The sequence below is a fragment of the Petaurus breviceps genome, unplaced genomic scaffold (assembly GCF_028583685.1).
Source record: "Petaurus breviceps papuanus isolate PSGF00001 unplaced genomic scaffold, PetGlider_PUasm1.0 90752, whole genome shotgun sequence".
Taxonomy (NCBI): domain Eukaryota; kingdom Metazoa; phylum Chordata; class Mammalia; order Diprotodontia; family Petauridae; genus Petaurus; species Petaurus breviceps.
Genome location: NW_027187336.1, coordinates 5,053,589 through 5,074,354, shown reverse-complemented (window position 1 = coordinate 5,074,354; position 20,766 = coordinate 5,053,589). Strand labels below are relative to the sequence as shown.

Below are 20,766 nucleotides of genomic sequence, written 5' to 3'. Positions count from 1 at the left end.
CTGTAGTTCCATAATATCTGAATTGTTTCTTTCTGGGTGCTTGAAATAATTTCTTCTTGACCTGGAAACTCTGCAGTTTGGCTTGGATATCTCTCTGGGATCTGTTTCCCATATCAGTTGTTTTTCCAATGAGATTTTTCATATTATCTTCTGTTTTTATTTTTATTCTTTGGCTTCTGTTTTATTTTTTTCTTGATTTCTCCTAAAATCCTTAGCTTGCATTTACTCAATTCTTTTTTTTTAAGGGAAAGATTTTCGTCAATAAAGTTTTGTACTTCAGTTTTTTGTACTATATTTTGTACTACATTTGGATAATTCTGCAATTAAGGAAGTTTCTTTTTCCTTCATTGAGTTTTTGTGCCTCTTTTTCCATTAGGCTAATTCTGCTTTTTATGACATTCTTCTTCTTATTGGCTTTTTGTATTTCTTTTGCTGTTGGCCTAGTTTTTTTTTTATTTTTAATATTCACTTTTTAAAAAGCATTTTGAATACAAAATTCTCTTCCTCCTTCCAATTCCTCCTAAACCCATCAAGAAAGCAAGCAGTGTATTAGATATGCATGTGAAGTCATGCAAAGCAGATTTTCATATTAGCCACATTAAAAAAAGGTAAGAAAAATAAAGTGAAAAAAGTATGCTTTCTGCAATCACATTTCAATAGCTCTCTGGTGATAGATTGCATTTTACAACATGAATACTGCAGAATTGTCTCGCATCATTATTCATCAGAGTAGCTAAGTCTTTCCCAGTTGATCATCATTACATTTTTGCTATTACTGTGTACAATGTTCTTCTGGTTTTGGTCCCTTCACGTTGCATCAGTCCATATCAGTTTCCCCAGGTTTTTCTGAAACCTTCTCCCTCATCATTTCTTAAAGCATCATGGTATTCAATTACCATAATATACCTCAACATGTTCAGCCAGTACCCATTTGGTGGATATTCCCTCAATTTCCAGTTCTTTGCCACCACAAAAAGAAATTGCAATTATTTTTAATGGAACTTCTTTATTTTCTTACTGGATTTTGTTGATAGCATATAGAAAAGCTGAGAATCTTGCTGTTTCATTTTATATCCTATTAATTTGCTGAAGTTCTTGTTTTAATTAATTTTTATTTGAAAATCTAGGGTTCTCTCAATTGACCAACATGTAATCTTCAAAAGTTATTAATTTTGTTTCATCTTTTTCCTTGCTTATTCCTTCATTTTCTTTTTCTCATCTTATTGCTATCACCAGCCTTTCTACCATTATTTTAAATAACAGTAAAGATAATGGTTATATTTGTATTGCCCACCAAACTTACTGAAAAGTTCTTCAGCATTTCTGAATTATACTAATAATTCTGGTTCTTTGTTATGAATAGCTACTATTTACAACTTTAAAGAAACATTTATTTGTCCCTATGCTTTTTAGTTTTTTTTAACAGAAACTATATTTTTTCAAAACCCTTCTTTGCATTTATTAATAAAGTCATGTGGTAGAGCCAAGATGGCAGTGTAGAAGCAGGTAAACTCTGTATGCCCCCTCCATAACCAGCCCAGATACCTATAAAACTGACTCTAAACAAAATTTAGGGCTACATAACACATAAAGTGACAGAGAAGAACAAACCTCCCACTGAAGACAGCAAGGCAGACTGACAGGAAGGGTCCATCACAGCCCACTGGAAGATTAGCCCAGCCCAGCATCAATCCATGGTTTTAGCCTCAGGGTGGCCCCAGCTGGATGGACTTTGGGAGAGTGGATCACCAGGAGCTGGTGTGGTTCCAGAATTATCAACCCATAAATGCCAAAGACAAAGTGAGAGTTCGGTGTGAACTTTGTGTGAACAGGGGGTCTGGGAGTGTGGTCCAGGCCCTGTCCCCCAGAGGGAGAAGTGGCTGAGTCACAGTGGCCAGTGAATTGTGACTGTTTCAGAGCTCTTGGCCCAAAGATTGTAGGGGGACCAAGTGACTAGTCTGAGGGGTAATCACTTTTGCTTTAACCTGCTTGGATGTGGATGGCTGTCTTGGGTGGAGGTCCTGGGATGCATGACCAGTGTGCCAGAGCCAGTGGAGGTTTCTGAGAGGGCAACCAATTAATAGATCTGGCAGCTGCAAAAACCCCAATAATTTTGGATAAAGCTTTCCTCTCTGGAAGCAGGGTTCTACTGTGGCAAAAAGCTCAAATGTCAGGTAATTGAGTGGCAACATGAGCAAGCAAAGGAAGCAAAGCAAGCACAGCAATCCGACTTTGGACTCTTTTTTTGGGGAAAAAAAAGGATCAAAGCATGGAATAGGAGGAAGACAATGAAATTATAACTCCCACACCAAAAGCTTCAAAGAAAAATATGAGCTGGTTACAGGCCATAGAAGAGCTTTTGATAAGCAAAAGAGAAGTGGAGGAAAAATTGGGAAGAGAAATGAGAATGATGCAAGAAAATCTTGAAAGGAGAGTCAGAAACCTGACTGAAGAAAATAACACTTTAAAAATAGACTAACTCAAATGGCAAAAGAGGCTTAAAAAGCCAATGAGGAGAAGAACGCTATAAAAAGCCAAATTTGCTGGATGCAAAAAGAATCTCAAAAGCTCACTGAAGAGAATAATTTCTTCAGAATTTGATTAGAGCACACACTTTTGAAAAGGGACAAGTTCAAATTGCAGAATAGAACAAGAGGGAGTCAGGGTAGGATGGATGGAAATATACTTAGTCTTTCACAATATATCCACTATGGAAATATTGTGCATAGCTACACATATTCTACCTATATTGAATTGCTTATCTTCACAGAAAGGGGAGTGATGAGCAAGGAAAGGAAAGAATCTGGAATTTAAAGTTTTAAAATGAAATGGTTAAATATATATCTATCTATCATCTATCTATCTGTCTATGTGTGTGTATAGACAAATATATATATATATATTTTACATGCAACTGGGAAATAGGATATACAGACATAGGGGTATAGAGATGCATCTTGCCCTACTGGAAAGTCTGAGGGTTTAGGGGGGAGGATATAGGAGAGAGAAGATTGGGGGATCCCTGTTTTGGAGTGGTGGTTGGGGAAAGACGGGGAGAAAATTTGAAACTCAAAATCTTGTGGAAATGAATGATGTAAACTAAAAATGAACATTAAATTTATTTTTAAAAGAAACTAAAAAAATAAAATCACATGTTTTATTATTTTTGCCATAAGTATGGTTTATAAAGTTTATAACTTTTCTAATATTCAACTGAAGCTCAATTTTTGGTATAAATATAGCCTTCTACAGTACATCATCTTTTAAATGTATTCCTATAATCTTTGTGCTAATATATCACTAAATAATTTTGAGTTGATATTCTTTGAAAATTTTTCATCCCATATTCCAGCTCCTAAATATATCCTCTATTGTCAGAGAAATCAGAATTCTGCAAGTTTCAGACCCCCTTGGATTTTCCTCACCTGAGCACATTGGTTTTTCTGCTCTCAGGGATCCCTGGAGTGTCTTTGAGCTACTCTAGCAGGCTTCTTGTTTTTTTTTATTTTGTTTGTGCTAACATTTCTGATGGGATGCCTTTCCCCAATGCCCACAAATTTCTCCTTTTTTTTTCATGGATTCCTGGATGGGATGAAGATACTGTGTTTTCTCTTTGGATTTCTTTATGAATATTTGGTATGGTTCTCTTTTTAGATGTTTTCTGGAGGATGTGTTTGAGAACTGAACACTTCTGTGACAATTCACATAACCATCTTAATTGGATATGCCCCCAGCTTGGTTGTTGATGTGATTTTTGCCCTCTGGATGGGAAAATGTGATGGCCAAATCTCTAGTTCCTGGGCCAATTTGGTGGTAAGGGACTGGTCCAGATGTTCAGATGGCAAGAGAATTGATGTCTCAGCTAATTTCTAGTTATGGAGATGTGAGGCAATGGATTTGCCATCTTTCCCTTTCTAGTAGGGACAGTTGTGCCCCAGTCTCTAGCTGTGAGGTTGATTTGATCATCACCTCCTGCGTGGAAAGGCATGGAGTAAATGTGGGATCCTGCTCTAGTCTTGGTAGCCTGTTGGCCTGTTGGAGGATTGGCAAGAGACTGGTTTAGATGGGTGCATGGCAATAGTCTTTCTATTAATGATTTGGTATCAGTTTCAAAGGAGATTCTCCAAAATTTGTGCTCAGCCCTGTGCTGTTTATTATTATTATTTTTTTTAATCGGTGATTGGTATAAGGCCAAGATGACTTTCTTATTGTCATGATACAGAGCTAACACACTAGATGACAAAAAAGAATTTTTTAAAATTGACAGGCTAGAACATTGGGGCAAAGTGAACAAGAAAAAAGTTAATAAACATAGTGTCTTAAACTTGTGTAAGGGTCATAGAAACTGATGGTACAGTTTGAATGTATACTCTGATTGTAAGTACATATAATGCAATGAGTGGCAGGTTCTTTGGAAATGAACATTTGCAAGATAACAAGAGTGTCATTGTATTATAGATTTAGGATTGGAAGGGACCTTGGATATCATCTTGTCCACATGACTCATTTTACAATCTTGGAGGTAAAGGAAATTACACCAGGTGGCATTGCAGTATTTCACAGAGCTGAGATTTGAACCTATATTTTCTGACTTCATATAGAGCATGCTTTCCTTCCACTGCACTATCATGCTTCCTAAGAGAGAAGGAGAGAAGGAAGTAACAGTGGAGGGTGAGAAGGAAGGGTGTGGGGTGCCTATGTCCTACTAGGGGTTTTGGAGACTGAGGTATTTTTTTTAATCTTACATAGGTCAGACATTGCATCCTGATTCAGCCAAAGGATGAGACAGTCTAGGAGGTTTCATTGCTCATGTTGGTGTCTGGTTTGAGGGATATATTTGGTTTACATTCTTCTAGACCCTTGGAAAGGCAGGTAGGTGGTGCCACACTGTACAGAGTGCTGTGCCTGGAATCAAGAAGACCTAAACTCAAATCTGACCACTGATACCAGTTGTGTGACCCCAGACAAGTTAATTAAGCTCTGTATTAATCCACTAGAGAAGGGAATAGCAAAACACCAAGAAAACTCCTAAAATGTGGACAATATGGTACATGGAGTTATGAAGAGTCAGATATCACTGAACAATCACAAAGGACAGACTGTTGGATAATCTTCCTTCACATTTTTGTAGGGTGTAGTAATAGCTTCCATATTGTGGAAATGCCCTTGTTCTTTTGTAATGAGCAAGTACTTTTTTTTTTTTTTAAGCAATCAGGGTTAAGTAACTTGCTCAAGGTTACACGGCCAGTTATTTGAGCAAGTCCTTTCTAAAACTACATTTCCCATTGTTTTCTATTTTTATGATTCTATATACTTTATTATTGTATTGATACATTGCATGAAATATATTAATATTATAATATATTAATATTATATATTCCTGGATGAGGAATCATATGTTATTGCTTAAATGATTTTTGCTAAATGTAGAACCTCAGTCCTACTGTCTCTCTTCCCCTCATCTTTTAGCCTTGTCCTATTCTTCTTTTTAAATTAAATTTTATGTTTATTTTTAGTTTACATCATTCATTTCCACAGGATTTTGAGTTACAATTTTTGTCTCCATTTTTCCTCCCCCTACCATGCCAAAAGAGCAATCCTACTGTATTCCCCATCCCCCCAACATGCTCTCTCCTATATCTACCCCATGCCCATTCCTACTTTCCAGTAGAACAAGATGGATCTCTATACCCCAGTACCTGCATATCTTATTTCCCAATTGCATGTAAAAAAATTATATATATAATAAACATTTATAATTAATATATAAACATTTATATAATAAAAATATAAAATAATAATAATAAAATTATAAACATTTGATTTTAAAATTTTGAATTCCAGATTCTTTCCCTTCCTCTCTCATCACTTACCCTTACTGAGAAGAAAGGTAATTCAATATAGGTTGTACACATGTAGCTACACAAATCATTTCCATATTGGATATATTGTGAAAGACGGACTAGATTTCCCTCCATCCTATCCCAATCCCCACTTGCTCTGTTCTCTATTTTGACCCTGTCTGTTTTCAAAAGTGTGTGCTTCTGACTTCGCTCCCCTCAATCTGCTCTCCCCTCCATCATACCCATTCTCATCCCTTTCCACCCTACTTTGCTGTAGGGTGAGAAACCCTATTTAGTGTGTATGTCATTCCCTCCCTAAGCTAAATTCAATGAGAGTAAGGTTGACCCATTCCCTTTTGCCTTTCTGTTCTTCCCCTACATTGTAACAGTTTTCCCTTACCTCTTTTATATGAGATAATTTACACTATTCTGTCTCTCCTTATCTCCTCTCCTTATCTTCCTCTTCATATCTTTTAATTTCACCTTTTAAGTATCATCCCTTCCTGTTCAATCTGTCCTGTGCACTCAATGTATACTTGTACACATATATACACACACTCACATGTGTATTCCTATGCATATATATGCACATTTATATTCCTTTCAACTATTCTTATATTGAGAAAAGTCTCAGAAGGTATAATTATCTCTTTTTTCCATCTAGGAATATAAATAGTTCAACTTTGATAAGTTTCTTACGATTTATTTTCCTGGTTTACCTTCCCATGCTTCTCTTGCTTCTTGTATCTGAATGTCAGATTTTCTATTCAACTCTGATTTTTTCATCAAGAATGCTTCAAAGTCCTCTATTCTGTTAAATAACCATATTTTCCCCTGAAACATATTACTCAGTTTTGCTGGGTAGGTAATTCTTTGTTTTAATCCCAGCTCCTTTGACCTCCAGAATATCATATCCAAGCTCTTTGATCCCTCAGGGTAGAAGCTGCCAGGTCCTGTGTTATCCTGATTGTTTTTCCACAATATTCAAATTGTTTCTTCCTTGCTGCTTGTAATATTTTCTTTTTGATCTAGGAATTCCAAAACATGGCTATAATATTCCTAGAAGTTTTCTCTTTGGGATATTTTTCAGGAGGTGATTGGTGGATTCTTTCAACATCTATTTTGCCCTCTAATTTTAAAACATCAGGGGAATTTCTCTTTCTTTCTTTTTTCTTTCTTTCTTCCTTCCTTCCTTTCTTTCTTTCTTTCTTTCTTTCTTTCTTTCTTTCTTTCTTTCTTTCTTTCTTTCTTTCTTTCTTTCTTTCTTTCTTTCTTTCTTTCTTTCTTTCTTTCTTTTCTCTTTTTTGCTTTTTGGAGGACAATTGTGGTTAAGTGACTTGTGCAAGGTCACAGGTCTAGTTTTTTTGTTAAGTGTCTGAGACCAGCTTTGAACTCAGGTCTTCCTGACTCCAGGGCCAGTGCTCTATTCACTGTGTTACCTAGCCACCCCAAAGGGGAATTTTTCTTGAGAATTTCTTGAAGGATGATTTCTGTGTTCTTTTTTGATTATGGTTTTCAGGTAGTCCAATAATTTTTAATTTATCTCTCTTTGATCTCACTGGTTTGGGAAACCAGGTCACAGTGGTTTTTCCAAAGATATATTTCACATTGCCTTCTATTTTTAAAATTTGTTTCAATCTGTTTAATAGGATCTTGATTTCTCATAAAGCCATTATCTTCCATTACCTCCAATCTAATTCTGAAGGAATTATTCTCTTCAGTGAGTTTTTGGCATTCTTTTTCCCTATGTCAAATTTGGCTTTTTAAGGCATTCTTCTCCCCATTGGCTTTTTGAGCCTCTTTTGGCATTTGAGTTAGTGTAATTATTAAGGCTTTATTTTCTTCAGTCAGATTATTGACTCTCTTTTCATGATTTTCTCACATCATTCTCATTTCTCTTCCCAATTTTTCCTACACTTCTCTTATCTGATTTTCAAAATTCTCCTTAATTCAAAATTCTCCCTATGGCCTGTAACCAGTTCATATTTTTCTTGCAAACTTTCGGTGCAGGAGTTCTGACTTCATTGTCTTCCTGATGTCCCATACTTTGATCCTGTTGGTCCCCAAAATAGGAGTCCAAAGTTGGATTGCTGTGCTTACTTTGCTTCCTTTGCTTACTCATATTGCCTCTCAATTACTTTACTTTTGACCTTTTTTTACTTTTATTTTACAACATTCAGTTTCATAGTCCCTTGAGTTACAAATTTTCTCCCCATTCCTCTCTTCCCATTGTTTCAGCATTTAGCCACAGTAGAATTCTTCTTCCAGAGGAGAGAGCTTTGTCACAAATTGCTATGGTTTTTGCAGCTGTAAGAACTATTAGTTAGCTGTCCTCTCTGTAGCCTCCACTGGCTCTCACACCTGGTCACCCAACCCAGGAGCTCCACCCTAGACAGCAATCCAGATCCAAGCAGGTTAAAGCAAGAGTGATTACAATTCAGAATGGTTGCTTGGGCCCCCTACAATCTGTAGGCCAGGAGGTCTGAAGTAATCAGGCAGTGGCAGCTGCTGCAGCTCAGCCACTTCTCCCTATGGGACAGGGGCCATACTGCACTCCTGGACTCTCTGTTCCCACAGAGTCTACACTGATGTTTCACTTTGTCCTTTGCATGTATGGGTTGTTAACTCTGGAAAGCACCACAGCTGCTGGTGATCTATTCTCCTGATGTCCTTCTAGCTGAGGCTGTTCATAGCCACCCTGAGGCTAAAACTTTGGTCTCACTGGGGGCTTGTCTCTGCTCCCAGTGGCCTACAATGGACCCTTCCTGTTAGCCTGCCTTCAGCTGAAGATTTGTTTCTCTTTGTCACTTTTTGGGTTCTGTGGCCCTAAAGTTTGTTTAGAGTCATTTTTTATAGGTATTTGAGGTGGTCATGGGGGGAGCACAGGGAATTTTCTTGCTTGTATTTTACCATTTTGGTTCTGCCCTGGGTTTTTTTTTTTTTAAGAAATTATTTTCTTCAGTATTTTTTTTAACTCCTTGATTAAATTGTTGAATTGTTTTTTCATGATTTTTTTGCATCACTCTAATTTTACTTCCATTTTTTCCTCCAACTCTTTTAATGATTTTCAAAATCCTTTTTGAGCTCTTCCATGGTTTGAGAATTATTCATATTTTTCATGGAGGCTTTGGATATAGGAGATTTAACTTTTTCATTAATTTTTTTATTTTAATTTTATATACTTTTTAAATAATTTTTTTTCTTTTGGTGTGTGTGTTTTGATCTTCCTAGTCTCCATAGTAATTTTCAATGACCAGAATTTTTTTTTCTGTTGTTTGCTGTTTTCCTAGTCTATTTCTCAAAAAATTTAATCCTTTGTTCAAGTAGGGCTGTGCTTCCAGGCTGGAGAGTATACTGTCTCAAGCTTCACAGGTTTTGTGCAGGTATTTTCAGATATATTTATAGGGAATTGCAAGTCCCAAGTTCTTCTAACGGGGTATGATCTAAGTAGAAAATATTTATTTTTCTCCTTGCCTATGCTCTGGTCTCTGAGTAAACACAAGCACTCTTTCTTCCTTGTAACTCTGAAAAGATCACCCCCCCCCTCCATCTTTACCACAGGTTCTACTGTTCTAATATTCCTCCTCACATTGGGACTGCAACCCAGGACTCTGACCTAGATCCAAGTATGGCCAAAGCAACAGGATTTCTGCTTCAGTGCCAACAAGGAACCCCCTGTATTCTCCTCCTGACCATTTGTTTGACCCCTCTTATGTGTGGGCTCACAGGTCTGGAAGTGGCAGCTGCTGCTGCTCCTGATTCAGTGACACCCAAGACCTGCCCCTGGATTGCTGGGCCTGGGGATGTTTTGGTATGTCCTGCCCTATACTGTGCGCCATTCTCACCCTGTTGCATTCAACTTTTTCTGCTGAACTAGAAAATCATCTCACTCTGTACTTTTGTGTATTCTGATGCTCCAGGAATTATTTTACGGAATTATTTAAAAGGTGTTAAGAGGGGTTATGGGTAGAGCTCAAGCAAGTAACTGGCTTTTCTCAGCCATCTTGACTTTGTTAGCTAAAGATGATTGTTTATAAGTGTACCTTGGGGCAAATAGGTGGTGCAGTGGATATAGCACTGATCCTGGAATTAGAAGGGCCTGAGTTCAAATCCAGCCTCAGACACTTGACCTTTACCAGCAGTGTGACACTGGGAAAATCATTTAACTCTGCCTTGAAAAAAATTATTTGAAGTTATCATCTTAGCTGCTTGCCTTGGGTCAATTGGCTTGCCCTATTTTCATATAGACAGTATTTTCGAGAAGGAAGATTGAATAATCTCTTCCTTAGTTCTGAGCTTGAGTCCTCCTTTATCCATCACTCTCAGTCTTGGTTAATGCAATATTTCTATCCTCTGCCAATACATAAAGTTGTTCTTTTTTAAAAGATATGAAGAAATGTTGCATAATGGACTGTTCTGGACCAACAGATGATTTATAGCTTATATGACACTGGCTGAGTCACATAACAACTTTTTGCCTTGGTTCCTCCTTTAGCAAATGGAGTTAATATTACCTGCATTCTCTATGGAATTCTAATAAGCAAAATAGATGATATATCTAAACTTCATAATGTCAATTTTTATTGTTATTGTGTTTGGATTTTGATATACAAAATCATTTAAATTTTTCTCTGAGATGCAATCTTACATTATTTGCATGCCATTTAAATTCTTGAAGTTCCAAAAAGAGACTTTTTAATACATTTTGAATGGTGCATCTAATATCATTGAATTGTAATGCAGAAAAGAAAAAAAACTTATGCAGGATATAAAAAATGGGAAAAATCCTTAGTCATAAGAATCAACTTTTTAGTAGGAGAATGGAATGTAAGATCATGATAGAAAATAAATCATTTTCAAATTAGTATTCTGCTCTTTGGGGAAGAATATATTTTTACTCCTGCATAAATTCTCTGTGAACACATTTCAAAAACCCAATCTTAATCTATGCAATGAACATTTCAAAAAGTAAATTAATATTTTCAGGAGGAAAAAATATATAGTGTTTTGGAGCAGCCACTGCTGGTACCAGAGTAATTATGGCTTTGTCAGCATTTCTTTTCAAGCCCCAGGTTTTTACATCTTCCCACACCTAGCTCCCATACTGTTCATCAGAGAATTTAGTGTCTGGATAAGGCTTGGCATATAAAGTCTAAATATTTTTTTTATTCCTCATATGAAGAAGTAAATCAATATATCTAAATTTAGGGAAATGAAAAAGTTTTTATAGTTCATGGTGCCTCTCATGTGTCTCTGAGGAGAAAATGTGGTTTATGTCAGAAAAAACAGAGTCTGTTAGAGGTGAAAGGGAACTTAGATGGCATCTGTTCCAACACCTTTGTTTTTTTTTTTAATAAATGAAGAGACCCAGACAACTGCCCACCGAGTAGAAGTAACTTGGCAAAGATCATATTTCTAGTCTGTGTAATGGCAATCAAAGAAGTAGTTATGTCCTTGTTTCAGATACTTAGCACCTTGTTTAAGTGCAAGTGTTTTTGAGCCTTGCCCTGATTATATCAAGTCTTTGTTAAGAAACAGAACTTGTGAACCCTACAATGGGAGGAACTTGCAGATGCAGCAAGAAGGGGAAGAACAGGGAGGAGCTAATGACCATATGTAAGGAGGAACCCAAGTTACGAAAGAGCAGAATTGAGAAAGGGAATTTTTTGGTGGCACTCTGTTTGTCTGTTCTGTTTGTGTTGATTTTTATTTGTGATGCTCTGTACAGAAGTCCTGGGACCTTACTGGAAGCCCTGAAAGAGGATTTTTTTGTTGTCTGTTTACGGAAATCCTGGAGGAGAGTTTCCAAGGCCCTGGGACTATACTGACAATTTTTGTTGAGTTCTCAGACTTTGGTTTTGGGTCTGTGTTGATTTCACAGGCCGAAAGTAAATTTATGATGGTGATGGCAATGTGCATAACTGTTGTTTTGGCTCTGTTGAGCTTTGTCTTCCCAGAAACAGAAATTTTGAAGGACTTGAGGTGGACAGGGTACTGTGTACTTCAATATGGAATGGGAATTGGATGAGGAACTGAGACATGCCTACCTTTAAATCCAGGTGACAGTTGGGTAGATTAAGGCAGGAGCTGGGACCATGGAAGAGGAACCATGGAATGTAAGAGACAGCCTTGAGTCAAAATGAAAAGATCTCTCCTTGGGTACTTAGTACTGAGAAGGTCATGATTTAGTGTGTCCTAGGTGTGGGAGAACTTTGTACCTCTTAAGGATGATTGAGTTAAGGATGATTGTAAACTAATCTCCAGTTAAGAAAAAAGAAGACTTTTTGACTGAGAGATTAAGACAATGTGACGTAGGGGTGGAGAACTTTGACCTTTGTACTTTGTGTCCCTTAAGGAAGTTTGCTCCTTAAGGATAATTGAGTTAAGGACTTAATGAATGATATCTTTAAAACAAAATAAAACAAAAAAAAAAACTACGTGACCACTTTGGTGAAAACTATGCAGCCATTTTAGTGATAAGTTGTTATGTTATAACATTGTGAACACTGTACTATTGTTTCTGTGAATTTTTTCCTTTAATTTACTGCTGAATAAATAGAGTTCACTATACTATGTGATCAGAACTTTAAAGCTGCTCACAGCAGCAATTCTCTGGAAAACTCCTCGTGCCTGACTTTACAGTCTGTCATAGAAATGCCTTTCCTTGTTCATGATTAGGTATTAGATCCTTTACTGTGGAGACAGGTTTTCTATGTGATAAACATTTTCTTTTCAAATACAAAATAAGATATGAAATGAGATGAGGAAATTGTCTGTTAGGAAGTGAAGGAGCATATCCATGATGACACAACTAGCAACTTGAAATCAAGATCCTTGACTTGATGAGTCTTATAAAAAGAAAAATGTCTTATACAGTATCTTTTAGGTTAGGCTCTGGAATTGCAGTGGTGGAATTTTATTCTAATCATAGCTCTACAGTGGCAGTAAGGGCATCCAATAATGCTATGGGATTCCCAAACTTCATAAAGAAGACTTGCCTCTCTCGTGATGTCCTAAAATACTTTTAGGTAGGGGATAAACCTTTGAAGTATATCATAAATGGTAGTGAGCATAAGTCTAAATCCCTCTCCTAGAGCCAGGCAGCTACCTCTTTCCATTAGGGTTCTAAGGTATCTGAGAAGCTTGGAAGTTTCTCTTTTATTACCATCTGCTTGAGTCTCCACAAATTGTGTTCCCTCTCTACCTACCAATTATGTGGCAGAAGCTAGCACATGATTCCCACTAATTGTTTAAAATCAATTAACATTTACAAAAACAAATATCTAATTTAAAGTCATAGTAAGAAAAAAGAGACCAAAATTGCCATCCCACCTCCCTACCTTGACATCTCAGGGGGATACTTCTTCCATACACAGTCTCAGACTAAGGACATTAGGATCTCTCAGTACAGTTCCTATAAAACATTAGTTCAATTATATTCATGTTCTAATGCAAGATGACTGCCTGATGAATCCTCTCAATTATTCTGGGCTGGGTCCTGATGGTCTCTATTTGATTCTTAATGTATCAGTGCTTTACTCAATGAAAAAAACAAGTTTCTGAAATGCCTCAGTACCTTCTTGATATTTTGATATTCACAGAGTCTAAGACTGCTAATTCTTTTAGCTAAAACAGAAAAGAAAAGAAGATGGCAAGAACTGTGGTCCCTTTTATAGGGTCACATAGCTTCAGAGCAAAGAAGTCATGAACATTTTTCTCCTTAACAAATTTCATTGTCTACCATGAGACTCTCAGAACAAAGATGTCAATAAGATCCCCCAAGAATGTAGCTGAAGAAAATGGCAAAAATAGGTGAGATCAAGACTTCCAAGTGTCTTCTGGTGTCTCTGCAGCTCTGTAATAGAATGTCTTCTTCATTACGTGGTAAGCTGACTGAAACAAGCTAGGAATTTTCCAGGCATGCTCCCCAAGAACTCCAGGGGCCTTTCAAGCCATATTATCATGTCCTCAGTGTCTGCACATAGGGAAATTCCAGTACAGACCCTCTTTGTATGAATTATTTCCCATTAAAAAGGGGGCAAGCTAACAATAGGATATAATTATTACTCACAATGATATAGCACCAGAAGGTTTATAATGTGCTTTTGTCTACAAAACCTCAAGGTAGTACAAGTATTATCATTCTCACTTTACAGCTGAGGAAATGCTGTGTTAAGAAATGAAGCAACATATCCATGATGACACAATTAACAATTTGAAATCAAGTTCCCTGACTTCCATGAATAGTACATGAGCCATTATATTATTATGCTTCCCAAACTGATACGATGTGGTTAATGTTGCCACATGCAGCAATGATAAATTAGGCTAAAAGAGTGTTTGCAGTGTGTGTGTGTGTGTGTGTGTGTTTCTGTTCTTAGAACCTAGGAGTAACTGGCAAATAATAGCTCTTTTATAAATACTTGATTATTGATGGATTAATGAAGGAAGAGAATTGGTACAAATAAAGGTATTCAGTGGGCAACAGGAAACCTGATTTTGGTGTCTTTTTTTAGTTAAGAAATTAATTAATTTATTTTTAGTTTTCAAAATTCACTTCCATAATTTCTAAAATTTTCTCCACTTCTCTCCCCTCCCCAAGATGGCATGCAATATGATATAGACTCTACATACATGTTCTAATTAAACATATTTTCGTATTAGTTGTGTTGTATAGAAGAGTAAGAACAAATGGGAGGAACAATGAGAAAGAAAAACAAAATAAAGCAAATAGCATGCTTTGATCTGAATTCTGATTCCATACTTCTTTCTATGGATGTGAATGGCATTTTCCTTCATGAGTCTTTTGGAGTTGTTTTATGTCCTTGCATTGATGAGAAGAGCTATGTCTATGAAAGTCAGTCATCACACCCTATGGCAGTTATTGTGTACAAGGTTCTTCTTCTGCTAACTTTGCTCTGCATAAGTTCATATAAGACTTTCCAGGTTTTTCTGAAGTGCTCCAGTTCATTATTTCTTATAGCACTATATATAATATATTTCTTAGAGCACAATATTATTCCATTACATTCATATACCACAATTTGTTCAGCCTTTCTCCAATTGATGGGCATCCCATCAGCTTACAGTTCTTGGCCACCACAAAAAGAGCTGCTAGAAATATTTTTGTACATGTGGGTCCTTTCCCCATTTTTATGATCTCTTTGGGATATGGCCTTAGAAATAATATTGCTGGGTCAAAGGGTATGTATGTTTTATAGCCCTTTGGACATAATTCCAAATTGCTCTCCAGAATGCTTGGATCAGTTCAAAACCCCACCAACAATGAATTAGTGTTTCAGTTTTCCCACATCTTCTCCAGCATTTATAATTTTTCTGTCTTGTCATGTTAACCTATCTGATAGGTGTGATGTGATACCTTAGAGTTCTTATACTTTGCATTTCTCTAATCAATAGTGATTTAGAGCATTTTGTAATATGATTATAGATGACTTTAATTTCTTCCTATGAAAAGTGCCTTTTCATATCATTTGACCATTTATCAACTGGGGGATGACTTTTATTCTTATATATTCCATTCTGTTCCCTATATATTTTAGAAATGAGGCCTTTATCAGAACACTGGTTGTAAAAATTCTTAATTTCCTTTTTCTCTCCTAAGTTTGACTGCATTGGCTTTATGTGTGCAAAAACTTTTCAATTTAATGTAATAAAAATTATCCATTTTGTATTTCATAATGTTCTCTAACTCTTGTTTGGTCTTAAATTCCTCCATTCTCCAGATATCTGACAGGTAATCTATTCCTTGCTCTCCTAATTTTCTTATAGTAACAGCATTTATATCTAAATTGTGTACACATTTGGACTTTATTTTGGTATACTGTGTAAGATATTGGCCTATGCCCAGTTTCTGCCATACTATTTTCCAGTTTTCCCAGCAGTTTTTTTTTTTTACCAGATAGTGAATTCTTTTCCCAGAAGATGGGGTCTTTGAGTTTGTCAAACAATAGATTGCTTTAGTCATTGACTACTTTGTCTTGTGTACCTAACCTGCTCCATTGATCTGCCACTATATTTTTTAGCCACTACCAAGGGTTTTTGATAATTGCTGCTTTATAATACAATTTAAGATCTGGTATTAAGATCTAGGCCACTTTCCCTAACATTACTTTTTCATTAATTTCTTTGAAATTCTGGAACTTTTTTCTTCCAGATGAATTTTCTTATTTTTTCTAGCTCTATACAATAATGTCTTGGTAGTTTCACTGGTATGGCATGCTTTTGGTTTCTTTAAGTTTGTATTTCTGGATTTATTTGTATGAGGGGCATGTCATATTTAATTAAATATTACTTATTTCTAAATAAGGTAAACCCATTGTGAAGGCCCCTGCTATGCCACTACTCCATTCAGTTACAACTTGTGTATATATAAAATATTTATTCATTTATACCATATATATCTCTATCTATCTATCTAAATTCGATATTTTGTTTCTTTTTTTCCAATAGCTATATCTTTTCTTTAGGGACAACTAAGTGGTCAATTAGAAAAAAATGCTGGGTCTGGACTTACAAAAAATAGTTAAAATCTAGCTCCATACTCTTACTAACTCCGTGACCTCAGGCAAATCCCAAACTCTATTTACCTCATTTTTCTTAAGTATACAATAGTGATAGCACCTGCCTCACAAAAATGTTGTGAAGATCAAATTATTTAATATTTTGTAAAGCACTTAGCATATTGCCTAGCACATATTAGGCATTACACACAACCAGTTCTCTCTCTCTAAAAAACAGAAGCAAAAATAAAAAATCATAAAACAAGAAATCCATTTCAATTTAATCTATATTGCAAATATCTCCATCACTTTCTTTGTCTAAATATTCCACAAAACAGTAAATCAAGTCCTACTTCATAGATTTTTATGATTATTGATGTGCAAATGCAAAAAAAAAATTGGCAGTTGTCATTTATGAGCTTGTAGGAACTGGCTCCAGCATATGCCCAAATGGGAGTTATGTAAAGAAAGAGATGATTTGGAAAGTCTAGTCAACTTGATGATTTTAAAACAATGAGACCATTGTTTCTATTTTTGATTATGTGTGAATGGTACTGATTGTACCTCCTTTGAGAGTCCTAAACAAACTCCCTAATAGTAAATTTCTTGCATCATTATTGATAAATTGAAAAGATTAAAAGTAATTTGATTGCTTCTTCCTTTGGAGGGAATCAATAGTGCCTCAATGAAGCAAAATGATTGTCTTAGTATTGAGGATGATTTGATTCAGTAAGGCTATAATAGACTTGAGTTATTACTTTTTATTAAAGAATTAGCAGAGGTTTTTTTTTAGTCTTGTATAACTTTTCATGAACATGGTCATGGTCACTCCAAAGTCATTTGGAATTTTCTTGCCAAAACTATTGGAGTAATTTGCCATTTTTTATCCAGCATAATTTATAGATGAGGAGACTGAGGCAAAAAAAAAAAATCAAATCAAATAACTTGTCTAGAGTCACACAGCTAGGAAGAGCAGAAGCCACATTCAAACTCAGGTCCTCCTGACTCTAGTTCTGGGCATCTATCCACTTCACCACTCAGCTGCCCTAGAGATATTGGAGGGAGGGACAGCTAGGTGGCACAGTGAGTAGAGCACCGGCCATGGAGTCAGGAGGACCTGAGTTCAGATCTGGGCTCAGACACTTAACAGAAAAAAAATCTAGCCATGTGACCCTGGGCAAGTCAACCCCAGTTGCCCTCCAAAAAGAAAAAAAAAGAGAGGGAGAGATATTTGAGGGAGCAGGCAAATTTGCAACAACAGATTTAAGAAATTCAGAGAGAAAAATGAGTGGTCAGTGGGAACGCACCCATCCAGTGGGTTCCTGGAGTAGGGTGGAAAGAGAAAGGTAATGCCAGCCCATCTGCCTGGTATGTATAGCAAAATCTATTTTAGATTCAAAGATGACAGATGTAAAAAACATTGTATGCAAAATCCCTTGACATGAGAGATGGTAGTAGTATCATTGCAGTTACAATTCTGAGAACTAGTCCTTACTGGACAAGTGTCAGGAGTTACAAGGCTGAAGATAAAGAACATGGAATTATTTCTAAAGGTACAGTGTTAAGTGAGACACTATGTACATCATGAATTTTTTTTTCTTCTTGCTTATAATCACACAGATGTGAAAAGCAAGGTGCTTAGGAGTATGGAAACTGAATTTGAAGCCAATGCAGATGAAAGTGGATGCTGTGTAAAAACTGGGACAGAAGCAAGAGATATTACAGAGAAAGAATGACCAAAACTTGATGATTGACTAAATGTGAAGAGTAAAGGAGAATCAAGATAAATATGGAGGATGATTCTGAGGTTGCAGAATAGAAGAATGGTTCCATCGTTGATAGAAATAGGAAAGTAGGAAGTAGGATGGGTTAGGGTAGAAAGATGATGATCTCTAAGTTAAATATCTTGAATTTGATGTGCCTGTGAAACATCTAGGTGGAAATGATCAATAGACATTTGGCCATGTGTAACTGGAGCTCAAAAGAGATAATAAGACTGGATATAAAGATTTTGGTGTCATCAGTGTAGAGATGATAACTGAACTTGTGTGACCTAATGAAATCAAAGAGAAAGGGTATAGAGACAGAAGAGAAAATAATCCACCACTGAGACTTGCAGCGTACCCACAATTAGAGAGTAGGATAGAGGTGATAATCAGCATAGAAGTCTAAGAAGGAGCAATTGTAATGTAGGTAATAGCAACAACAGCAGTAGCAGTAGCAGTGGCAGTAGTAGTAGTAGTAGTAGTAGTAGTAGTAGTAGTAGTCATATGTGTAATCATAGTCATAGTTATATAGATAGATAGATAGATAGATAGATAGATAGATAGATATAGATATAGATATATCTGTATATGTTAAATAGAGATAACAATAGTACCTACCTTCCTGGGTTATTTGGAGGATCAAATGCAATAATTGCGAAACACTTAGTCCAATGCCTGGTACATAATTATATAAATGTTAGTTATTATTACTATTACTTCTGTCTGACCTCTTTGAAACAAAAGAAAATCAGCAAGAGAGAAGTTAATAGTACAGCAATTTGAGACAATGCTGATATATCATTGACAGTAAATTGAATTTTCAGGCAGAAATGTCCATTATATCTTTAAAATTCTATCTTTTACTTCTACCCCAGGAATTTTTGAAAATATTTATTCAGGCTTCTTTATAAGTTGGTAAGCATTTATTACATATCTACTATGTACCAGACATGATGTTAATAGGGTAAATGAGACCATTCACTAGAAATGAGATTATATAGGCAATTGTGGTATATGTCCAAAGGATAACACATTTTTACATTTTAAAATGTGTTAAGGGAAACTGTTGTAAAAGATATATAATATCACCCTCTAATGATAAACTTTACAATTCTAAATGTAAGTGCATATTGAGTGTCTTGTTTAGTCATAAAATATATCCTGTCTCTGTCTTTGTCTTCTTTCTCATTCAGAAGATTTTTTTAAAAATTTGGTTTCTATATAGTCCTGCAGAATCAGAAGCAAAGGGATCAGACAAAATAATTACCATATGGGCTTGCACTTCCTCCCAAACCTAAGTAACCCCTAAATAGGTTAAATTTATACTACTTTCTATGGAGTTACAAAAACACAATTTAGGTGCATAAACTCAGACCTTTCCACCAATTGCTCCTATTGGGAACAAGAAAGCATTTTCTATATGTTTCTTATTTATTCCTAGATAATGAATATTTAGTATGTTAAGATTAAGGGAACTAATTCCAAAATCTAAGCTCTGGTTTTCATCTACTGTCACCTGAACTATTTCAATAGATGTTACATAGATAAAATTGATACACCACAGATCAATTATAAGGCTATACATACAAACACATTCTTGTGCACACATATTTTCATATTTACATACATATGAATGTGCATACATATATATTCAGCAACATATAGTCATATATGTATATATAGCATTATATTATGTGAGGAAATCATGAAAATAGTTCCTTGTAAAAGAACCCTCTACTTAACAGGTTTCAGTCAATCAACAATTCTTCATTAAGCACTTCATATTTACTAGGCTTAGGGCAAAACATCAAAGTATTGAGGACACAAAGAAATGCAAACACAGTTTCTAATTTTGAGGAGCCTATATTTTTAATGGGATAGACACCAAGGAAATAGCTAGATATATTCAAGTGAGATGGATAGCTTGAGAAAGAGAGCATTTGTACCAAATCTGAAACATTTCCTCTACAAATGTCCTGTGCTAATGTCTTCATTTTCATATATGAAAAGTATAAGAAGGTACATGTCATTATTTAGGCATTCAGGCTGAAATGTTGCAAAGATTAAGATGCAATTAAATTGGCACCATTTCAATTGTTTGATCAATCAAGAATATTTAGCTACATTAGGCAGTTAGCTAATACAGTGTTGGAGTCAAGAAAAAATAAGTTCAAATCTTGTCTCAAATACTGACTATTTGGGTAAATCACTTAACCTCTTCAGAAGCTTTAGTTTCCTCAGTAAAATGAGGATAGCAATAGTAACTATCTCAATTGTTGTCTTGTTTTGCTTTGCTTTTGAAGACCAAACAAGATAACATGAAACTCTTTGGAAACTTTAAAGTGGTTTCTAATTGCTATCGATTATAGAGCATCATAGATTGAGAGCTCCTATAACCCTCCAATACCATCTAATTCCACTCTCTCATTTTACCATGGAAAAAATGGAGACTCAATGGTGGTTAAGTGGCTCACCCAAGCTCATGTAGTCAGTAATCATCAGATCTGGGATTCATACCTTAAACTTCTGACTCAAACTGGTGATTTTTCCAAGGCACATTTTTGCTTCTTATTTTGTGCTCAGAAAAAAATCAACTTGGCTACTGAAAACTTATCCCATACTTTGCTTCCATCCTCA

At 35.8% G+C, this 20,766-nt stretch overlaps 2 protein-coding genes across 2 annotated transcripts in view; both read left to right on the top strand.

Moving 5' to 3' along the window:
- The window catches only part of DPP10 (dipeptidyl peptidase like 10), a 1,061,638-nt gene that overhangs the window by 776,668 nt on the left and 264,204 nt on the right, over positions 1-20,766 (top strand). The gene's annotated exons all lie outside the window — the stretch shown is intronic.
- LOC138146130 (ras-related protein Rab-4A-like) overlaps positions 9,472-20,766 on the top strand; it is a 28,434-nt gene continuing 17,139 nt past the window's right edge. The window contains exons 1-2 of the mRNA XM_069067862.1: positions 9,472-9,654; positions 11,572-11,731. Coding sequence (XP_068923963.1) covers positions 9,472-9,654; positions 11,572-11,731 — 343 coding nt within the window. The remainder of the gene's footprint in view (positions 9,655-11,571; positions 11,732-20,766) is intronic.